Source organism: Plecotus auritus (assembly GCF_963455305.1).
Source record: "Plecotus auritus genome assembly, chromosome: 3".
NCBI lineage: Eukaryota > Metazoa > Chordata > Mammalia > Chiroptera > Vespertilionidae > Plecotus > Plecotus auritus.
Window position 1 is genome coordinate 212,703,557 of NC_137772.1, and position 24,488 is coordinate 212,728,044.

At 37.2% G+C, this 24,488-nt stretch overlaps 1 protein-coding gene across 24 annotated transcripts in view; it reads left to right on the plus strand.

Annotated features, from left to right (window-relative positions):
* Positions 1-24,488, plus strand: part of PARPBP (PARP1 binding protein) — a gene marked incomplete at both ends in the record, with an annotated part of 50,800 nt that overhangs the window by 20,555 nt on the left and 5,757 nt on the right. For 4 of the 24 annotated variants that reach the window (XM_080661665.1, XM_080661682.1, XM_080661684.1 and 1 more), the window contains 5 exons: positions 1,776-1,946; positions 2,990-3,144; positions 12,499-12,682; positions 15,217-15,395; positions 17,427-17,508. In XM_080661665.1, the coding sequence (XP_080517791.1) occupies positions 1,776-1,946; positions 2,990-3,144; positions 12,499-12,682; positions 15,217-15,395; positions 17,427-17,508 (771 nt within the window). The remainder of the gene's footprint in view (positions 1-1,775; positions 1,947-2,989; positions 3,145-12,498; positions 12,683-15,216; positions 15,396-17,426; positions 17,509-24,488) is intronic. The other 20 variants (XM_080661683.1, XM_080661686.1, XM_080661666.1 and 17 more) reach the window with 8 other exon arrangements.

The following is a 24,488-nucleotide window of genomic DNA, read 5'->3' on the forward strand; positions in this document are numbered from 1 at the left end:
AATGTGAATATCACTGTTTTCTCTGCCTTGATTTTTGCCAAATGTGTTCCTCTTCCCAATGTCAAATGGATAAAGAAGATATACTGTATATTTTAGACATACTGTTGCACTGTGAAGTTAAATAGAAATTTTTGTATTATAGATTCACATGAAGTAATGTGATTTTCTATGAAAGTAAAGATGTCCTTTGAAATATAAGCAGAAAACTTTTATGCCTTAGTTTATAAAACTTTATGACAGATCTTAAAGATTATCTTAATTTAATTGTGCTTACAAAGAACTTTTCTTTTTAAGGCAATGCAATAAAAACATATGAGCACTTATTTGATTCCACAGAAGTTTTTATCCATAGTTTCAATTCTGAATTATCTAAAAGGGCCAAATACATGTAATAATTTTTCTTTAATCATTGAACAAAAACTTACTAAGAACCTATTAACAAAAATGCATTAATTTCCTAATATAATGTCAATCATTCTTTTATATCATTTGCTCTCATGGAACTCATAAAGTAGTAGAAATATTAAGAAAATAAAGTGTCAGAAAGTATTAAGATCTTGCAGATAATTATATAATTGACTGATATGCAGAGTTATAACAGGGTGGTAAGGAATATGTGAATGGCTGGCTACTTTATCTTGGGAAATTAGGGAGTGTCTCTTTAAAGGTAATGAATATGCTAGTATCTTTAATATTTAAGAAAAAAGTCTTATAGAGTTAATAGCCTGTTTTTAAAAATCAGTTTTGCTTAAATTATATTTTAAGTCCATATTTAAAGTAATCTTATCCTGTCTGATGAGATTTTTAAACCTCACTGCCTCCCATGTTTCAAGAATTGTTTTTCACATGAAATTTAAATAATTCAAAAGGGTGCTATTTTTAAAAGTACTTTTAAGATGCATATGAACTTGAGACGTCCGTAATAATTATCTAAGAGACTTCCTAACAATTTGTAATTTTTTATTGCTACCTCTTTAACTCTCTTTATGCCCTATTTTATCATTTGACTGTGAAGAACAAGTACAGTATATATGAAAGAAATTATGCCCATACCTAGTGCTCTCAAATATTATGTATCTTGTGCTTGAATGTACTAGACTCTATAGCTTTGTTTTGGCCAGTTTACATCAACATCAACTATTTGCTATTATTTGCTTAGCATTTGGTTGAATCTTTTCATTTTAATACTTATTTGTTGATCTGGTATTGTCTAAATCAGTATCTTAATAATTCTCCAAAAGCTTAACCATATAATTCCAGCCCTTATATCTAGCCCTGAAAAGTACATAGGACCAAATAGTGCCAGTTGATCCATGCCCTAGGCCAGTGGTCGGCAAACTGGGGCTCTCGAGCCACCTGTGGCTCGTGAGCCGCGGTTTGCTGCTCTGTTGACTAATGAGTTTGCCGACTACTGCCCTAGGCTACAGGAGGCTTCATTATTGGATATTGTATAGTGGCAAATATATGTGGGGGAATGAGATCAGGTCTCATCAGAAATGCTGATTTTTGGGCTATATCTTATATATAATTTTCTAACACCCATTTTCCAATAATTATGATAGTTGGTATTTACTCATAGCTTTTCATTGCAGCAAGTTGGTTTTATGAGCAAAGATATGTTAATTGTCCAACACAAACTTTCAGTTTATTTGGCAATTCTTTTTCCCAAAGATCTGAGTGAGATATTGTCATTGATCATACGTATTTTTACTACATATAAAAATTTATGGATTTAAAACAGCTTCAATAAAGAAAAATACTATTTTATTGTGTAGGCGAAGTTACTGGCAAAGAAAATTATCTACTCGTATTTGAATCTGCTAGTGAATTCAAAGAATGACCTGGCTCTGGCTCATATTCTCAATATTCCTGATAGAGGACTTGGAAGAGAAGCCTTCACTGATTTGAAACATGCTGCTCGAGAGAAACAAATGTCTATCTTTTTGGTAAGGATATGTTCCATTTTCAGGCTTTTTAAAATAAAGACTCTTTGAACAGTGGATCCATGTACCTTGATGTATAATTCTTGTAATTGTGATAAAATAACTTTTAAATTGTTACTTTATGTCCTACCTCGGGGTGTTTTTGAAAATCCATAGTGTTTTTATGTTTTTGTCATATCTTTCCAATTTGGCAAGGAGAGTTTCTCTAGAAGGTGTTTTCCTACATGTATTCTTCAGAGTGCTAGCCAAAGGCAGAACACCCCTGTTTCATGCTTTTTAAATTAATGTTTTCAAGAGCAAACCATTTGGAAATAGTATATGTCTTTATTGGATATACATAAATTCATGTTTGTATTTAAAAGTCTTTGGGAAGTCCTGCCATAAAGAAATTTTCAGTTAACCTTGTTATTTAATCTGTTGTTTTCCAAGTTATTTTACTGTGGGACTTTTCCTCAGATTATTGAAATTTCATAGAATTTGTCTTTCTACGGGAACACTCTGGAAAATACTGCTTTATAATATTGTTTTGGCAGCAATGCTTTTATGTTTAGTCATCATGTGTGTATATTATTGTAAAGGCAAAGCCTTTTGAACTACACATGATCAAATAATCCTAGGATGTGAAATTAGATGGGACTTAATGATTATCTAGTCTAAATCTTTATTTTGCATATCCAGAAGCTACAGCTTGGAAGAGTTGAATTAATTGCCCAATCAACATTGTTGACACTGAAAACCCCTTTGTTCTGTGCAACAATTCCAGTAGCCAGTAGTCAGTTTATATAACAACATATTCATAAACCAATTATTTATAGTCAATGATACACTCTTATGAACATACTTAATTTGTCCCCTAACCTTTGCTGGCGTGAATTCTGCATGGCACCTGTTTCTTTGATTACTTACTTCTGAATTACTGTGTGGTATGAGTCACAAAAGCGCTTCACTTGTATAACCAGAATTATGTAAATATACCCAGCTTCATAGAGTAAATTGTTTTAACTTACTAACCATTAAACATAACAATAATTTGTTTTAATTCATAGGTGGCCACATCATTTATTAGAACAATGGAGCTTGGAGGGAAAGGATATGCACCATCATCTTCTGATCCTTTAAGAACACATGTGAAAGGATTGTCTAATTTTATTAATTTCATTGACAAATTAGATGAGATTCTTGGAGAAATAGCAAATCCAAGGTAATGATTTTTATAAATTATAAATGTGTGTTATTATTCCATCTTTAAAACTTCACAGAATCAGAGGTAGAGCTATTGAAATGATCAATCATCAGACCAAACAGTAGGGAGAAGAATAAATATTTAGATGAGTAAAATATAATCATGTGACCTTTCTCCCTAAAATTTTGCTTCTCTGTGATTACAAAATTTTTGCCAAAGTCAAAAGAAATGTTTAAATTAAATTTGTTTAGAGAAGAGTGTTTACCATTTGTCTTTATCTGAAAGAAACAGATTTTTGAGGCCTGGGGAAAAAACTAATAGGTATTTTTTTTCAAAATTTCTTTTAAAAATAAATATATATTTTTATTGATTTCAGAGAAAGAAGGGAGAGGGAGAGAGATAGAAACATCAGTGACGAGAGAGAATCGTTGATTGGCTGCCTCCTGCACGCCCACCCACTGAGGATTGAGCTCACAACCTGGGCATGTGCCCTGACTGGGAATCGAACCGTGTTCACAGGTCGATGCTCAACCTCTGAGCCAAGCCAGCCAGGCTCAACTTTTAATTTAGCAATAAAGGAATCCCTTTATCAAGAATGAATAAGAAAATTCATGAAAAGATATGAATTCTCTATTCTGTTTTCCGTTAGGTTTTTTTTTTTCATAAATTTTTTATTCATCTGAAATTTGTGTTTTTGTGATATTGGAAGTGAGAGATTATTTTTATAACCTTTTAGATTCATTTATAGATGTATTGGATGGTGAGTAATTTTTAGATTAATTTGGGGGAGGCAGAGGTGAATTGTTTATGCTAGCAATTGTGGTACTTCACTGTCAATTTGGTTGTTATGCCATTGCATAGTACTAATAGAAATAGCTGGTATTTATTGAATACTAGGAGCCCAGCGTGCAATTCGAAATCGCGCAGCGCCGCCCACCCTCGAGTCGCTGGTCCGGCCCTGCCTCCCTCTCCGGCCCTTGAAGCAGCCGCGGCCACTGCTGATCAGGCCCTCCCCCCGCACAGGCGCGCGGAGGCCCCTGCTGCCCCTCCCCCAACTCTGCGTGCGCAACCTTCTCCTGTCTGCTGGTCGACCCGTTATGGTGTCCCAGTTAATTAGTGTATTTCTCTATTTTATCCTATATAATAAAAGGCTAATATGCAAATTGACCGAATGATAAAACAACTGGTTGCTGTGATGTACACTGACCATCGGGGAAGATGCTCAATGCAGGAGCTGCCACCTGGTGCTCAGTGTGTTCCCACAAGGGGAGCACCACTCAGCCAGGAGCCCTGAGTAGGGCTCACAGCTGGCGAGCGCAATGGCAGTGGCGGCAGTCAGATATCGCCCAAGGGGTCCTGGACTGTGAGAGGGCGCAGGCTGGGCTGAAGGAAACCCCCCCAAGTGCATGAATTTTGTGCACCGGGCCTCTATCTAATTATGTGTTAGACATTGTACTGAGTTCTTCATGGGGATTATCATTTGATTACTACAACAACTTTCTATGATAGATACTATATAGGTACCCAATTTAGAGAGGAAAAAACGGAAACACTGGGATTAAGTAATTTACCCTAATCACATGGTTATCAAGTAGCTGAACTGGGATCTGAACTTAGCCAGGTTTGACTCTGGAACCATTCTCTTAATCACTATATTTTATTCCAGAAAACTTCTTTCCAGTTCAAGATTCTAGGAAGAATTGTTTTTTATGATTTTATTCTTAATTGCATCCTTTTCTCTTTTTATATGGCTATCCATTACAAGGAAGTAAATTTTTGGAAGAGGCTTTTGATATGACTTTCAGTCAATATCAGTGACATCATCTGAACTCCCAGATAATGTATGGCTGATCATTTCTTCTGAGTTAGCAGATAATTTTAAAAAATATTTTATTTTAAGCAAAGCAATATATGTATATTATAGTAAAGTCAGATAATACTACAGACTTGTAAACATCCAATTTTTTTTGTGTGTGTGTCTTATATTTATTAATTTAAATGACATGTTAATGCAGCTGTTTTTGATTTTTCAGTTTAGACGTTATGTATTAACTTTCTATCCTGGAAAATAAGAATTTGCAACCCACTCACCAACTTCCCAGCGCTCCTTCCCACCAGACACAGACACACACACACACACTTTGCTTCCTTCCTCCTTCAAGTTATCGTAATCTTTGGTCTCTTTTGAGTCCTCAAATTTGATCATTTTCTCTCTCTTTTCCCCATCTAAATCTATATTTCAGTGAAATTCAAACCTCTTTCCTGAAATTCAAAAATATGTCTTTACTTATATATGGGTTGTTACCTCAAAGGCAAGTCAAATTTAACATGTTCCAGCTTAAATCTTCATCTTTCCTTGAAAACCTGCTTCTCCTTCTGGCTTGATGAAGCCTCTCTCGCTCCCGTCATCCAAGCAGAAACCTGAAACATGTCTTAAACTCCTTTTTCTCCTTTCTCTTTCCCTTCAGTCACCAAGATCCATCAATGCTTCTTTTTTTTTTTTTCTTAATGCTTCTTAATTAACATTTTTTAATGTTCTTTCTGTAGCTACTACCTTAATTACATTGTTTATACTGCCTGTTTTCAGATTTTCATTCTTTCTTGCTTGGATTTTTTTTTCCCCTTATTTCTGACTTATTCATTCTACCTCCAATCTTGAGTTGCCCTATCCTGGTGTCCTTACTGCTGCCAGTGATCTTTCTGAAATAGCAAATGCTACTTCTATGATTAAAACCCTTTAAAGATTCCAAATGAGGATAAAACTCCAGAAACATCAGTATGGTATACAAATTCTGTGCACTCTAACTCCTGCCTGCATATCACTCTTTGTCTCAATGTTAAAACTTAGAGATAAAAGTGTATTTAACTCTTGTAACCGAGGTTAAGTTTGTACTACTTGTCTTATAATAGGGTTGTGGTGATAGGGAATCACAATAATCTTTGAGTCCAAAGCATGATGGGGAATAGGCTGACAGGGAAGAAATCCAAGAATCCATTCTCACACTTACCTCCCCACTGCCAGATTTTCATTTGGCCATGTTGGCTATAGTTTGGCTGCATTTCTGCCCTTTGCCAGTAGGTGCCACCATAAAATGCATACTGTAAAAAAGAGGTTTCAGGTTTCATAGTTCAAATGTTTAAAATAGTAGTTCAAATGTTTAAAACTCCCTATTTCAAGTTTATTACACAATAAATCTTCAATGGCACACCTGAGTTATATATATTGGACTAAATGTTATGCATTAATAGAATATTAAATCTGGTTTAAATTTTCCAGTTCAGAATTTCATTTAAATATATTTTGGAAGCATTTTGATACATTTTATGTAGCACCTTTAATTATATTTAACTAGAGGCCCGGCACACAAAATTTGTGCACGCGGGGCGGGGGGGGGGGCGGTCCTCAGCCTGGCCTGCACCCTCTCACAGTCTGGGAGCCCTTTGGGGAATGTCTGACTGATGGCTTAGGCCTGCTCCCTGGGAGGAGCAGGCCTAAGCCATCAGTTGGACATCCTTAGCGCTGTCATGGAGGCAGGAGAGGCACCCAACACTGCCGTTGCACTCGCCAGCCGTGACCCCAGCTTCTGGCTGAGCGGTCCTCCCCCTGTGAAAGCACACTGACCACCAGGAGGTAGCTCCTGCATTGAGCATCTGCCCCCTGGTGGTTAGTGCACGTCATAGTGACTGGTCATTTCACTGTTCGGTCGATTTGCTATTAGCCTTTTATAATATAGGACTAGAGGACCAGTGCATGAAATTTGTCCGTGGGTGGCGGGGGAGGGGGGCGTTCCCTCAGCCCTGCCTGCACCCTCTCCAATCCATTCCTCTTCCAATTCGGGACCGCTGGCTCCTAACCGCTCGCCTGTTTGCCTGCCTGATAGCCCCTAACCACCTCTGCCTGCCAGCCTGATTCCTCTAACTGCTCCTCTGCCAGCCTTATCGCCCCTAACCGCCTCTGCCTGCCAACCTGATTGCCCCTAACCGCCTCTGTCTGCTGTCCTGATCGCCCCCTAACTGCTCCCCTGCTGGCCTGATCACCTCTAACCGCCTCTGCCTGCCAACCTGATTGCCCCTAACTGTCTCTGCCTGGCGACCTGATCGCCTCTAACTGCCTCTGCCTGCTGGCCTGATTGCCCCCTAACTGCCCTCCCCTGCCAGCCTGATTGCCCCTAACCACCTCTGGCTACTGACCTGATTGCCACTAACTGCCTCTGCCTACCAACCTGATCGCCCCTAACCGCCTCTGCCTACTGGCCTGATCGCCCCCTAACTGCTCCCCTGCCGGCCTGATTGCTCCTAACTGCCCTCCCCTGCAGGCCTGATCTCCCCCTAACTGCCCTCCCTTGCTGACCTGATCGCCCCTAACAGCCCCCGCCCTGCTGACCTGATTGCCCCCTAACTGGCCCCCCCTGATGGCCTGATCACCCCCTAACTGCTCCCCCCTGCCAGCCTGATCACCCCTAACTGCTCTTCCCTGCCAGCCTGATCGCCCCTAACCACCTATGCCTCAGCCCCTGCCACCTTGGCTTTGTCTGGAAAGATGTCCAGAAGATGTCTGGTCTAATTAGCATATTACCCTTTTATTAGTATAGATTGTTACAGATATTTTTTTTAAGTTCACACCCCAGGATATGTTTTTATTGATTTTGGAGAGAGAGGAAGGTAGAAAGAGAATCTTCTATGTGAGAGAAACATTGATTGGATGAAACCCCCCAACCTTGTTATGTGCCCTGACTGGGATTCCAACCCTCAACCTTGTGGTTTATGGGACGATGCTTCAACCAACTGAGCCACCTGGCCAGGGCTGGAGATATAATTTATTTTAGCAAATAGTTACCAGATTCATGAAGATGGTGAGGAAAAGCCAATCACTCTCTATGGTAGAGAGTTGGCAATTACCTTAAAGTATTACCTGCCAATCATTTGTCTTTATTTTTGCTTACTGTTCTCCTTCAGTCACTATGTTTTGATACAAGCTTGGGGTTTAATGTATTTTTCCTCACTAGCTTCATTTTTTTTCTCTTTCTGCTCCAGGGATTTGATGTAATGCATTTGGTAGTCAGGAGCTGCAGTTTACCTTTCTCACCTAAATTCTATTAATGTTTATTCAGCATAGTCATAATGTGTCTTCTGGGAAGCCTTCCTGAATACCTCCTTGTTCTCTGCCCTTCTCACTCAAACTCTCTATTCCTTTAGTATCTTGTATCGTGTGATCAATTTTGACCTTTTAAAGAGAAAGGTTTTATTCATTTTGTATTTCTAGTGCCTAACACAATTGTCCTGATGTCACTTGAGTTAAAACTTCAGGAGTTTCTAGGCTTTAGAAGTAAGTGTTTGCACTAATAAGCCTCTGTGCTATTGAGCAGATATTTGAAGAGTTAATGGTTGGCTAGTGCATAGTGAATGCATAGCAACAGACTAGTCATGACACTGGTGCTTGTTTTTTTTTTGCCAGGGATCAAAATATTGACTTTGACAAGTATCTTAAATACAGGTCTTATAATTTTTTTTCTAAATAAAATACAATCAGTGAATTATATTTTAAAATTTAGCATATTTGTTCTTGTGGAAAGAACGAGAAAAGGGAGACAAAGGTGACTTTACCTAGTATTTTAAGCTTTGTTTTTTTGGTGTGGTGTCTTTTTGTTGTTGTTCTTATAATTGACTAAGACAATCTTTCATATTTTATTATCCTTTTGAATCTTTTCCAAAACGTTTCCATTAGAGATTACTTCCCAGAAAAAGCACAGAATGTTAATTGTGTATTCATTTTGGCTACATTTCATCCAGTTACTTCCATGCTTTTGATTGAAAAGTAAGAAAACATTAGCTGAAAAAGAAAGTGCCGGTATGTTTAAAAGAATTCCTAGAGTCTACTGATTATGGTTGTATGGCAGACTAGGTTGGCTGATTGACCCTTCCTTTCACAGTAATTAATAATGCTGGATAACATATTTTTTAAATGCTTCTCAAATACATTGATGAGCAGGCAAATGCAATGAAAATGCAGACAAAAACTAGGGGAAGGAAGAAAGCCAGAAAGGAAGTCAAGAAGGGAACCAGCTTTTATTTTGAGACTATTTGGTGATTTGGAGAGTCTGTTCTTATAGCTACCAACGTCTGCAGGGACAAATGACAAAGTCAAAGGACTTCCCAAGGTGAGGAGCATCTTAGGACATACTCATCCTTCATGGCTACCCCTTCAGTGTAAAATGAATTAAGAGTAAGGGTTTTAACTTGATAAAGGGTTTCTGTGAACACCTACTTGATGGTAAAATATTTTAGCATTATATTTAAGATTTAGAACAAGAGTTCTTGCTCTCATAATTTCTTTTTAAAATAGTAGTAGATGCCCAATTTACTAGAGTAAGGCAAGAAAAAGAAAAAGGAGATATAACAATTGAGAAGGAAGAAGTAAAACTCTAATTGATTATATGATTATATATGTAGGAAACTCCAAGAATCAAGAAAAATGATTAAAATTAATAGAATTTATCAGTGTTTCTGGGCACAAGGTTATTAAACAAGTAGCAATCTTTCATATTTTATATCTTATACCACCACCAAATAAAAAATGTTAAAAAGTAGCATCAAAGAGCCCTAGCCAGTTTGGCTCAGTGGACAGAGTGTCGGCCTGCAGACTGAAGGGTCCCAGGTTTGATTCTGGTCAAGGGCATGGACCGCGGTTGCAGGCTCAATGTGTGTGCGAAGGCAACCGATTGATCTGTCTCTTTCACATCAATGTTTCTCATTTCCACTCTAAAAATCAATGGAAAAATACCCTTAGGTGAGGATTAACAACAACAACAAAAAAGTAGCATCAAAGATATAAAGTACATAGAATCTATAATAATAAAAGGGTAATATGCTAATTAGACCAGACTTCTTCTGGACATCCTTCCTGACAAAGTTGGGGCCGGAAGAAAACCAGCCCAGGTCCTGGGTGCCTGCAGGCAGCCTGAGGAAAGTCAGCCCGGGTCCCAGGTGCCTGGGGGTGGCCGGAGGAGGGAAGCAGCCCAGGTCCCGGGTGCCTGCTGGTGACTGGAGGAGGGAAGCAGCCTGGGTCCCAGGTGCCTGCCGGCGACTGGAGGAGGGAAACCCAGGTCCCAGATGCCGGAAGGAAGCTAGTGCTGGCAGCCATGGGAAGGAAGGCTTACTCTTGCACAAATTTTCGTGCATCGGGCCTCTAGTAGATCAAATAAAAGCCATACTAGCTTCTTCCCCCTTGGAAGGTTCAGGCACAATCTAAAAGTCAAACAGGGCTTTGTGACCTGACCTTGGTACTACTAGAGATTTTTGTCCTTAGAAAAACCCCATGCATTCTGCTTGCTTACCACTCATAGCATCCAAGTTTCCACTCCAACTCTTATTTTTTCCTTTTTGGGGTGAGAGATTGGGTGGTATTTAGAGATTTCCTCCTATTCCTGCCAAGCTCAGTAATATGTTCCCCCAGAGTGTCTAGAATCTGGTAGATGGCCCATAAGTGCTTTTATATTGCAAATAATAATATGGATCATAGTACAATATATATTTTTTATCTTAAGTATTAAAAACTTAAAATTGTTGTATGTCATAGTGGTCAATTTATTCAACAAACATATCAGTCATCTTCTATGTGCCAGGAGTAAACTGGTAATATGAAGATTAGTAAAATACAGTTCCTTTTGCCCTGGCCAGGTGGCTCAATTGGTTAGAGCATCATCTCATACACCAAAAGGTGTGGGTTCGATTCCTGGTTGTGAGTCCGGTCTGGACGCATACGGGAAGTAACCCATCGATGTTTCCTTCTCACATGGGTATTTCTTTCTCTCCCCCACCCCCTTTCTCTCTAAAATCAATAAAAATCCTTGGGTGAGGATTAAAAAAAATACAGTTCCTTTCTCAAGGAGCTAATTTTTTCATAAAATGTTTCCCAAGCTTGTCATAAGAATCACTTGTGGTACTTTTAAAACAATGCAACTATTTAAGTCCTTCTTCTTTAGAGTGTGATTCAATAGGGTGGGATCTGGAATTGATCTTTTAAACTAATGCTGAGTATTTTTCCTTTTTTGGGGGGCGGGGAGAGTGGGTGATAACTTGGAGATTTGGGGGAACTGCAACCCAAATTTATTCAGGTTCAGGCTTAGTATAAAGAAACAATTAAGTTCAGGTTTTTTAAAACACTTATTTGTTGGACATAGTTGGTCGAGTCTCTGGTTTGCTTTAGATGACCAGGCAAGTTTGGGAGACACTGGTCTAATGTACTATTGCATATTAAGTCTCTGTAATTTTTTTCTAACTTCCTTTTTCTACTTGGACCAGCTATTTAAATATGAACAATTATATTTCCAATGATCGTTAGGGAACCTGGCTTGTTTCTAAAAGTCTGGCAGTGAGGCGGTGAGGATGAAAACTTTAATTCATAATTTCCTTTCTGGCACTATAAAATTCACGGAGAGGTTAAACAGCTTACTCAAGATAGAAAGTGAGGGAGCTGCGATTTGTGCTCAGGTAGTCTGACTCCACACTCAGACCACATCCCCTTCTCAGCTGGCACAGCGCAGCCTTTCCAGCCGAGATGGAGATCTCCCAGCCTCAAAAAAAGCCCCCTTCTGTTGTTGACACCTGTAATTTTTTTCTTGTAATGGACCCAAATCCTTCCCTCTATACATTTCTCACATTGGTTTTAGGTCTACTTTCTAGAGCAGAACTGCAACCCACATTTATTCTGGTTCAGGCTTAGTATAATGAAACCTGGGTTTAGGTCATTTTATGAAACACTTATCTGTGGGCTGTAGTTGGTTTATTCTCTGGTTTGCTTTAGGTCCGTACTAACTAGCTTGCTTTCCTCTTTCATGTAATCACCCTTCTTGTACTATAGTGCAGTATTATGTGTTCCAGGTCAGTCTCCTTCCCCACCACCTCCATCCTAGCCCAGAACAGTGCGAATTCTTGGGTAAGCTACTTAACCAATTTGAGACCCAATTTTCTCATTTGTGATTTAAGGGTAATAATGCTTACTGAATTGGTGTTAAAATTAAAGTGAGGTAGAATTCTAGGTATTCAGTGAAAGGCAGCTTTTGTTACTTTAGTTGTGTCGAAAGGTACATATTTTAAGTATATTGTGTATATATAACTGCATTGGAATATATGTAACTAAATTATTTTCCTTTAGCTTTCAAATAAAGAAGTAACTTACCTTGTTGAAATGACTTTTTAATTTTGCTTCTAATGGTTCTCATCCTTTTCTCAAATGTGTTACTGTTTGATTTTTAAGAACAAAGCCATAATCTTTGAAAAGTGTCGATTAACTCTGATAACTATATTGTCAAGCTTATACGCACATTGTCATTTCTAATACTAATATAAAGGCAATCTTATTCCCATTTTCAGCATTGCAGGGAGTCGGATACTCTCCGTGATAAAGATGCAGGTGACTAAAGGCCAGAACAACAGGGATCCTTTTTGTAAAGCAGTAGAGGAGGTTGCTCAGGATTTGGATTTGAGGATTAAAAATATTATCAATTCTCAAGAAGGAGACTTAGCAGTTAGCACCACTGACATCAGTCCTGCACGGGTAATGAGCTTTTTATATTTTATTATCCTTCTGTATAAAACATCTCCTCTTCTATTTGTTGTAAAAATGGTTTGCTATTGCTACTTAAGTCAGAAGAATGTGTTTCCTGTATTATGTTGTTGAAAATCTAAGTTCTCAATAGGATTATGTAGGATTATGTTGGAGTTGGGTAAATCATAATATCTTTGGACCAAATTGACTGTGTTTGTTAAAGGAGGGCATTCAGTATCCCTTGGAGCACTAGCAATTTATAATTCTTGATGGATACTAAGGTGTTCTGTCATATTTTTTAATAATTATTCTTTGAAGCAATTATTTTCCCTTTGGTTTCTCTGGTTCTGACCTCAGCACTAGGCACTTAATAGAAGAGCAACAAAAATGGCTTCTATTCAGTAGTTTATTTTTCTATTTCTGTTTCTTATTTTCTACCTCCATTGCAGCATACTGTGAACATTCAGAATTTCTCCTATACTTAGAAATCTTTTAACTATATATTCCTAGGACATTCACCTCTCTCTCTTTTTTTTTTTCTCCTAGATTTTTGAACATTATGCAGTATTATAAGTTTGGTATTATAGGAAAAATTTTCTACCTTGCTTTTAGCTCTAAAACACAGTATGTGTTAAAATCCATTTGTTACAGTTTAATTATTCAAGTAACAAATGCCCCTTTTCATTAGTTGTGATGTGACAGCTAGTGTATGAAGAAGGACTTTTGCTTATTTTTTATTACTTATTTTATTCACATCCCCTGGGGACCATTTTTAGATATTTCTCAATAACTGAATGTTTTTAGATTAATTTGATGAGGGAGATTCTGAGTTGTTCTCTATATAGCCCATGTATATAAACAATTCCTGTAACTGGCTTGGCTCAAATGACAGCCAGGTTATTACTATTAGTATAAATCAGGAATTGTCACAACTCAGATAATTAAGAGCATCAATCTCTCCCATTTCTAGGCACAAGAAATAAAAATGCAACAACCTGGTTCTTAATTGTATGTTTTTCACCAAATCAGAAATCTTTGAAAAATGTGATTCAGTAATTCTCCGTGAAGTTAATATTAAACAATATTGACTTATCTGGTGCTGATGAAAAATATATTTAAGCACTAGGTTGTGATAGATAATTGGTTAAAATTCCAGTGTAGGTGTGTATTGTAGCTCACCAAATCCTGAGCCTGAGTCAGCCAAGTAGAGAAAGGAAGCCAAGACCATGTTGGTAAAAGCTGAGGAGTGTCCCAGAAAGGCAGCTTTGATAGCGAGGTATAATGTCCAGCAACACCATTGGTTAGGCACTCTAAATACCCGTGTTTTACCAGTGATTTAACTGGAGCACATTAAGGTTCAGCAACTGTCCCAGACTTATACAGCACATACAACTAGTAAGTTGGTATCAAAATCAGATGGAAATGCCTTCAGAGTCTGTGCTTACATGTATTTATGTATAATATTTTATCATATATTTTTGCTTATTCTTCTATCTGGTCATCAAGTTTTTCCAGCTCTCCTCTCTTAATCTGCTTTTTTTAAATCTCCACTGCTACTATCTTCTTCAACTCTAAGCTGGACTATTGCAGTCTCTTAATTTGTTCTGTCCTCAGATTTAATAACATTCTTACCCTGGAATATGTTTTACACATTACCATCATTCTTCTAAAATCTAAATAGTATTATTTTACTTCCTTGCTTAATAAACCAAGATATTTTTAACAGACTGACTTATAACCTCTTTGCCTGATACACAAAGCTTTCCCAGGCTCATGTCAGGTAACTTCCTCTCTGTTACCCTGTTCTTCAGCCATATCATACTCCCCGGTCCCTAAAAATACCTTGCTCTCTCCTGTGCCTTTGTGTCTCCTTCTCTATGAAGCCATTCTTGATTCCAGCATAAATTGATCACTACCTTTTGTGTGCTCCCAATGCACCATGTGTACCTTATGTTAGAAATAGCACTGAGCACTGTGAATGTAATTATTGCTTATTTTATTAAGGAGAATGTGGGTTCCTAGTGGCAATGGTTTTTACCTTGGTAGAAATAGCTTCAAACACCTTGCTTGGGTCTTAGTATGTACTGATCAAAGATTACTGAATGAATGACAACTAGTTTTTCATTTTTGCATTTGAGTAGATCTTTCTAGCCATCTGTGGGGTTGGTATTTAGATCACCAGAACCCCATCTCGCTTCGGTATAAGAGAAAAATACTGAGAAGTTAAATCCTGAGGGAGGTCGCATAGGAAGGTAGTAGCTAAATTTTCTGACTTAAAAGCCTAATGTTATTTTGACTGGAACCTGTCTTCCTTTTTGATGATACTATTTTTTGTATCCTTTTGTGCTTCTGGAAGTTGATAAGATTGATTTTAGTATGGCTTGAGGGAGAAATATTCTCATGCCTGAAAGCCACTTCTTATGGAGGATCTTTTATTAAACAACAGAGCAGGAAGGAGAACTGTGGCGCATGAAATGGAAAAGTGACTGATCGACCCAGCCGGGATGATTATAATGTTTACTTAAAATTATTTTTTGTTCAAGCCAAAATCTTATGCCATAAACCATGGCACTGCATACTGTGGCAGAGATACCGTGAAACTTTTACTGGTTCTTTTGGATGAAGAAGCAGCTAGAGTTCCTACCAAAAACAAAGCAGAGCTTTTATATGACGATGAATACACCATTGATCACAATGGAACTTCTATTCTTACACTTTTCAGGTAAGTCATGTGGAAGCTGTATGTACGTGAATGTTAACTCCAAGGAGTTTTTGAAAAAACACCGCATTGATTATAAAACAAATGCATGCTATGGTAGGAAACTTGGAGACTATAGATAAGTATGATTAGAGAAAACTGAAGTTAGTTAAAAGGAGATTGAACACTTGAATGTGAAAGAGTTATATACACTAGTGAAAAGATATATTTTGTAAGAGTATGACAGGTGTTCTTTTATGTTTTTGTTTTTTGCTTTGGAAATATTTATTTGCTTTGCTATGTGTGTCAAGCACTTTGCTAAATGTTTTCATTTATATTATCTCAGCCCTCATAACAACCTCTTTCAATAATATCCTCACTTTTTAAGTGAAGAATTAGAGGCTTGAGAGGTATGTTAAGTCATTTGCCCAAGAGAGCTAAGTTAGCAAGCAGCAAAGATGTCTTTCTCTGAAGCCTGGGTTCTCTGCTCCAAGGACTATGCTATCCTGCCTAAGAAAGAGAGAGAGCATAGCACCAAACTCCCATTGGAGTTGACATTTACTGGTTCTTCCTCACATTGTGAAGAAAAATACTAAATTAGTGTTGGTATTTCATGCAAGTCATTGATACTATCCAATTTTGACAACAGTTAGGTCAAAATCCAGTAGGTTGATATTTTTAATTAATGCATGTTCATTTATAGAAACATTAAAAATTTTAGAACAACCATTTTAAATTGTATTTAGTCACTACATTTTAGTGCATTGTGGAGAATTTTTACAATGTCATCCTATTATTTGATCTTTTCTATTTTCTGTTTGAGCTACTTTTTAGAAATCTAATTTTAGTCTAAAATTGTTCATACATATCCATGCATGATTGCTTCATGCAATCTCTCTCCTGTGCCTCACTGTCTTTTGTCTTTGAATAGAAAGGTTAATGATCTATAATTCAGTTTTGTCCTATAACTCTTTTAAATGTTGTCTTCTTCACCAGCTTCCCATGATTATTCTTTACTATTGGGCATAATATAATTCTTTCACATTCTACCTTAGAAATGCCCAAATATTTTCCTAACAGTGGAAATTTATTTTATCCTTGATTTGCTTTTACCCTGTGTTAGAATCCCAGAAATGAGTATAAAGAAAATGAATCTTTGTTTTTTTCTCTCCTTTTACCTTCTGTTTAACAAGGTTTACTTTTTAGGTAGAAATATAAATGATTTAAATTTTCTCTCATTCTACCATTTTCTATTTTGTGTTAATAGAATATTTTAAAACAATATTAATCCCACATCCATTTTGGAGAAGTATTTTTATGTATTGAATCATGTAGCCAAACACATTTTAATTGTTTGCAGTTACCTTGGCACTGCCGTTGTCCTTGTGTGGACAGGTACCCTCCATGGTAAAGTAAAATTTTAATGGTCTCCATTGAAATGATAAAATTAAGGACAATGTGTATGAATATAAAGTCAATATAAGGTTATAAACTAGACTTTCTTAGAATAAACTATCCTTTAGTCTTACATAATGGGGTTTTTAGTCACAGGGGTTATGTCTCTGGCTCTGTGGAGCCAAACAGGAACTTATTGGGGAATCCAGGTTTTTCTGGCTCCAAAGCTCCAGTATCTATTTTTCCATTGCGCCTTCTCTAACCCTTCTATTTATAAACTATGCTTTTCTCTTTTGAATTCCTCTGCCATGACACTTAGCCTTTTTCATTTGAATTTTAGTTAGGTGGGTGCCTTTTTTTTTTTTTTTACTTAGACTTCATGAGTCCTGAATTCAGGGCCAATGAATGAATAAACTTTCTATTCACAGGATGTTATACAGTGGCTTACATATAGTAGAAGCTCAAATATCTAGCGACTGAATTAAGCAAATTATTAATATTTAGAACTGTCAGAATAGGGATACTGATATTTTTATATAGTATTATAAACACTAGATTGAGTAGTCTTTTAGTATGTAACTGCTTTTGGGTAGGAGAGGGTGAAAACTACATTTTAAAAAGCTATTTTGGTTTATAAAATTTTGCTTTATTTGGACATAGATCTCCCATACAAGTGAATAATTCATTGGCAAAACCACTAAGAGAGCGCATCCATAAGTCAATGGAAGAGAAAAAAATTAAGGTACAATTTAATGTATTATCATGAAAATGATAGAAATTGTTTTATTTTTAGAAGAAATATATGAAGTTGAACTGGGTGTAGTCAATATACATTGTGCATGCAGCAATAGGAATTAAGTGGAAAATGAGTTATGACAGTTTATATATAGAAACATTTCTTTTATACAGTCTTGGCTAATCTGTCTCTGGCTTAATCATTTCATGGACTTAAAAAGGAAAGGAATAAGTAATGGCTACCGTTGAGTGTTTAAGAAATATCTGCTCAGTGAGTGAAGGGGAAAATAAAAGAATATGTTTTCTCATTTACATTTCTATATCTTAAACTGAATCCTGAGGCTGCATGATTTCAGTCTAAAGACATAATGGCAGAATATAATTAATTGTAGATTGTGACAAAGAGAACATTTGACATGGTATATTGACTAGAGCTGTTCTTTATATTTTCATTTGGTTTTCCCATTCTCATTTGAAACATTTGTACCTATAAGTAGTCAATAATGTGTTTTCAAGAGTTTAAAAATTATTTTGGTCTTATTTTTCAAAATGAGACTCAATATTAACTCATTCATTTGTTTATTCAACATACATTTATTGAATATCTACTATGTGCCAGGTAATCTTCTATGGTAGGGAATTCATTCATTTGTTTAACAAATTTTTCATGTAAAAGTTATAGTTATCCTTAAACTGTCAAATAATTATTCATCTTGATACAACTTTGAGAACTCTAAATTGTATGTTCTTTATATTCCCATTTAGAAAGTTAGTTCCAATTAGCAAAGCTTTTAGTTTTCATCTATTTCATTTATATATCCCAACCCCATCTAGTTTATTTATACATATTAATAAGTCTTATATTTCCATTGATTATTAGTAGTTGCTAATAACTAATACTTGTGGAATGCATCATTGAGTTTTATACAATGTTTCTGTGAATAAAATTTGTCAACTCTTTGTAATATTAACTGTAAGTAATGTAGTTAAGGCATGAGATTTTAAAAAACACACATTTATTCTTTGGACTTGATTAGAAATGTAACATATAAATTCTTTAACTTTTTCCCTGCTATGGATACTGACAGACTTTAATATTTTCATTTAAAGATCATTGAGATATTTTGTTAGAACTAATAAAATCAAAATGAAAATATTTATCTGAAAAATGGAAAGGGTTTGTTTTTTGTTATAGAAATTGGTAAGTCAACTAATTACTATAAAATGCATAGATAAATTTAATTTATAGAGAAATTTAGGAAATTTTGGGAGTAGAAGAGAGATTGTCTAATCCAGTCTCATTTACAAACGAGGAGACCAAAATCCTGAGAAAGGACCTTATTCCAGATCTTATAACTACCAGGATATATTCTATGCCAGTGTACAAAACCATGGTTAAATACTAATGAGATTATAATTACATTGCTTTTGTAACTTAGTAGTGAAGCTGGCTTAGTCTACATAGCTCTAAATCTAAATGGCAATAGAGAATTGAAGGAATTGGGTTTGTAATTATATTTGACAGTACAGTATTCTTTATAAAAGCAAAGTGTGAAAATAATTGATTTAGCCAGGTGTACAGCTGAACCATGGCCAGGTAGAGTACTTGTTGGAATAATAAAAAAAAATGTTGCTAATATTTACTACTAAGTAACTATGGAAAAGTAGTTTGACAGCTAATTACCTTATTATCCTGTTACTTTTGCTCTTTTGGCATACAATTTTTTTTTTTTAGTCATGGAAAGAATATATAATTTACCCTTGAAAAACTGTCTTGGAAAGAGCACTCACTGCAAAGGTAGAAAATATTAGAGAACTTAGAATGTGGCTGTTGTAGATGATACTTAATTGTGAAATATCCATGTCATTATAATGGAACAAATTAACTTCTTTAATATTTTTGTTTCCTCATTCAAAAATAGAAATAGATACTCCTCTGAACATAAAATCCTATTAAATCCATTATGGAAAATATTTATTAATATACTAATTTTAAGTCTTCAAGTCTTATTTTTTATTGTAGCTTATTAGGAAACTTATCTAGTATGGGCAAACTAATTTTTCTATGAAGGAAATCAGAAGCTTCTTCCAGAACCTTTATGGTTTGGGTAGGAACCATTAGAGAATGTTTTCTCCCCATTCCCATGCAATTTATATGAGTACCCTTAAACTTTTTTAAAAAATTAAATTTATTGGGTTGACATTGGTCAACATGAACATATAGGTTGCAGGTGTGGGTTTCTGTGTTACAAGATCTGTATATTGCACTGTGTGCCCATCACCCAAAGTCAGATCTTCTCTTGTCACCAAATATTAGGACCTCCTTCTCCCTCCACCCCCTATACCTTTTCATTAAAAAAATTTTCAAGAAGATACTTACCTCCTTATATCTCTGTAAACAAATTTGTTTCATTCCTTCCAGCTTGATGTAGCAGTATTTTCAACATCAGGCACAACTGAAAGGTCATATTTATGGGCCTTTTCCTTATTCCCCTAAATTATATGTATGTCAGAATTATCATCATTGTTAACTTAAGTGAGCTGATCAGGAAAATGCTGGATTTTTAAAACATGGAGTAATTGAGACAGTGGAAATTTGTACTTAGGTAGTGTGAAAAAAATTGACTGCTATAATGGTACTTTTGTAAGCTGCCAGGCAGTCCAATACTCATGATGTTAGGAAATTCTTAATCAAATATCCAGGTTTAACCTTTAGGGTATTAGAAAACTCACTGTATGTTTAAATTAAAATGGACTTAGTTCAACTCATAGAATTTCCCTCCTCTTAAAATGAGTACAGAATAGTAAAAACTAGCAAAAATATTCACCAAAAGCAAACAATATAGAATAATGTAATTAGATATAATAAACTTCAAAAATGATGGCCAAGGACAGAAATGCTATGGCCAAGGACAGAAACGGAAGATTTCAGAATGAAGAGGCACAGCATGACTTAATGACTTAATCTACTCTAATATCCAAATATCATACTACTGAGTTGACAAAATCCTGAGAATTATTATAATACTAGAGGCCCGGTGCATGAAATTTGTGCATGGAAGCGGGGGGGGGGGGGTCCCCCCTCAGCCCAGCCTGCACCCTCTCCAATCCGGGACATCACTCTCACAATCTGGGACCGCTTGCTCCTAACTGCTCACCTGCCTACCTGCCTGATCTCCCCTAACTGCCCCTCCCCCGCCAGCCTGATCACCCCTAACCACCTCTGCCTGCCGGCCTGATCACCCCTAACTGCACCCCCTCCCCGCCACCAGCCTGATCACCCCTAACTGCCTCTGCCTGCCAGCCTGATCACCCCCAACTGCCGCCCCCTGCCAGCCTGGTCACCCCATGCAACCTGCTGTTCATTCGTTTGGTTGTCCCTCACTAACCCCCCTGCCGGCCTGGTCGCCCCAACACAGCCTGCTATTCAGTTGTTTGGTTGTCCCTCACTAACCCCTCTGCCGGCCTTGTTGTCCCATGCAGTCTGCTGTTCAGTTGTCCGTCTGGTTGTTTCGGTCGTGACGGCCCCTGGCTTTTTATGTATTAGGATTTCCAGAACTGAGGAGCCAACTAAATGTGTGTGTTCTTGTTTCTGTTTGTTTGTTTTTTTCCTTTCTTGCCAGAGAAATAGTAGAAGTGGCAACTGCAATGTAATATGGAAAAGAACCCTGGGTCTTACACACTTACTCTATTGCGACATACTGAATTGGGGGAAATGATGCAAATAATCTCCTTCTATTTGAATGAGAAACAGTCCTTGAGCAGGGGTAGTGAACCTTCTTAGAGTATATATAATATGTAATAAACTTTTAGAAGAGAGTGCAGAACCCAGAAATTTTTTTCAAATTGCACATCTTCTCAGCTGAACCTTACTTCTGCCTCTGCCATTGCTCTGGCTACAGAAAAATGAGGGATAATAAAGTATGCAGCCTTCAAAATGTAACTGAAGAGAAAATAAAATGCTCTCGAATAAGGAGGGAACAGAATCAAGAAATCACTCCCAGACTTGGATGTTTCTGTTTCTAACTAGGATATAGTAGGTCATAGCAGAATGCCATTTCTACTGTAAAACAAAATAAAAGGCAGAAAAAATGGGGGAAATATATCTTAAAGACATAGACAAGCTATGTAACCAAAGCAGTTTAAATAAACTAAAAATTCTGAGGTGAGCCAGCCATTATCAGCTGATTCTTCCCTGGGATTATTTGCCAGTGTGGGGAGTGACCCGAGGAATGGTATTGGCCCATATAAAGGAACTCTAGAGGAAGAGAGGAACCAACAAAGATCTTGGGTGTCTTGAGAGCTTGGCAACAATTCGGAAACTTCAGGAGCCCTGAAGTTTATTTTTACCTAGCACACATGCCAAATTTCCGGAGCTGAGAGTAAGTCTAAGGAGCCTCAATCCAGTACACTGACATCAGCTGTGATCTTGAGGTAGCTGGGAGACAGCACTGTGCTTGAGGAGCGGGACCTGCCTGAAACACATGGCCGTCTCCTCCGCAAGATATTCGCCACATTCGGACATGAAGTGAGATGGAAGGCCCAAGAGCACAGTGTAAAACTCTGAAGGACAGAGGCCCTAGACATACACAAGGCTCTCAGCTGAAAGCCTCAGAGGGCCATTCCTGAAGATAAAGAGCCAGAAATTGAATATGCATTATGACTTCTGCAACCCAGCTCTGACCCAGCTCAGTCCCTGACTATGTTCACATGTCTGCCTACCAGATGCAAGGGGAACCCTTCATCTGGAGCCTATGCAGTTCCTTTACACACAATATCCAGCATTAAATAAAATATTTTGGAAATGAAAAGAGGAAGAAAGATTTGTCTTTTAGTCAAGAGAAAAAACTAACAAATGATCCAGATATTAGAATTAGCAGACAAGTAATTAAAAACTTTTTAATATGTAAAAGATGGACAAAATGATGAGAAATTGGAAAATTTCAACAGAGAATTAAAATCTATAAAGCAGCCAAATTGTCATTTCAGAAGTGTAAAAATATTGTCTTAAGAACTCATTAGATAAGTTTAATAAATTGGACATAGCATTGTAGCACAAGTGGACTTAAAGATAAGTCACTAGAAAAATCTCCAAACGGAAGCAAAGGGAGAACACAGAATAAAAAAAGGAAAGGAGAAGAGAAGGACACAGAGAAAAAGTTTAACATTTCCCTCTTTGGAGCACCAGAACAAGAGGAGAAAGTAAGATGGGAACAATATTAGAAGATATAGTGATTGTAGTTTTAACCAAAGCTTAATTGATTTCACATCAGGTGGTTGTTAGTAACAAGACCTGGGGAACACATGTAAGGTTTCCTTTACTAATACAGAGTTGCATTTGGGTTCTAATATTATGGACCCAGCAAGCACAAATATCCCAGAGTGCCTTGAGAATCCATTTGTAGCACACGAAAGTGCCACAGGACATGAATTGTGAAGTTTTTTCCTAGAGCAGGGCTTTTCACTAGAACTTTCTATGGAAATGTTCTGTATTTATGCTAACTCTGTAGATGGTAGCCACATTTGGGTACTGAGCACTAGAAACGTGGCTACTGCAACTGAGCAACTGGATATTTTAATTTTACTTAATTTAAATTAATTAGCTGCATGTAGCCAGCATATTAAACAACTGCAGTTCTGGCAGGTTAGAGATACCCACAAGTGCAATAATTAGAAACCCATAATAAGTAGAGGGAACGGTGTGCTAACCATGATAAATTATAATAAATAGGATTTAAATAGGCAGAGAGGATGGAAGAGAGCATTTTAGGCCGAGCAAACAACCTGATGAAAGTATTAGATTGCTTTACGGTAAAAGACTGTGTATTGGGCAGTTGTACAAAATACGTGAATAAATAATGTGGGACATGGTTAAGGAAAGTGTAGCTTTTCTGGTTTTAAGGAACAGTTATTTTTTGTAGGGCTTATTGTAAGGATATGTGCATGAGAACCAGAGAAAGGCAGAATATTTAAGAACTTGAAGGAACAGTTGATGCAATGGAGCTTACGGACTTCCACTGCACAGTTCTCTGTGCTTCTATGTGATTTAGCTTTTCTCTGCATGTATCCTCCTCTCTCGTCTCCATACCAGTGATTTCATTACTTTACTGAACAGAATAGAGTTTACTCTGTACAGATTTTTCTGTAAAAAGCTTTTGTCCTCAGGGTGATTTAGCTATTCTTTTTTTAAAATTTATCTTTATTGATGGAAGAATTATAGATATTCCCTATTAAGCTCTTTGCCAGTCTACTTCTCTCATTTCTCTATATGTGGTTTCCTTCCTCTCTTTTAAAGAGTAGAATCTATTCTGTACATCTTTTTGTACCTCCACACTTTTGCTTACTCATGTGTCTGTTTCCTCATATCTTTCACTTGCGTACACCAGTTAGTTAGAAGTCTGTTTTAATTTTACTTAATTCATTTAACAAACATGCATTAAATTCTTCTCGAATACCAGGCTCCGTCCTAGACATTGGAGAAACATCAGTGAACAAAACAGACAAAAGCCCCTTATGGACAATTCTTCCCCAAATATTTGTGGGGCTGGGGTACAAGAATCTAAACGGAAGCCCCTGACCTACTCCTACACCCCTTCAACCCTGGTTCTGTTCCATACTCTTAGGGACACTCCCTCAAGAGGTGTACATAGCTCACTCCCCGTTGCCCTTGCCATGAACAGTCAGCCCACGGGCCTAGAGGAAGAGGCTAGTGCCAATCCAGTGCCTAGGACAGTTTGAGCAGAGAATTCTGGGCCCCAGGTACTTGCAACAGGATCTGAAAGCAAGGAAGAATGTATTGACTACAGCAAAAACACATTTAGGACAGTGAAACAAGGAAGGGCATAGAAGAAGCAACAGCAGAGCCTAGACTGGGCTGCTTTGGCTCACTGGGAAGTCAGAGAAAAGGGGGCCTTTGGAGACAGGTTTGGGGGTTAGCCCTGGATGAGCTGCTGCTGACCATTGCTCCCTTGCTTGCAAGTCTCGGGT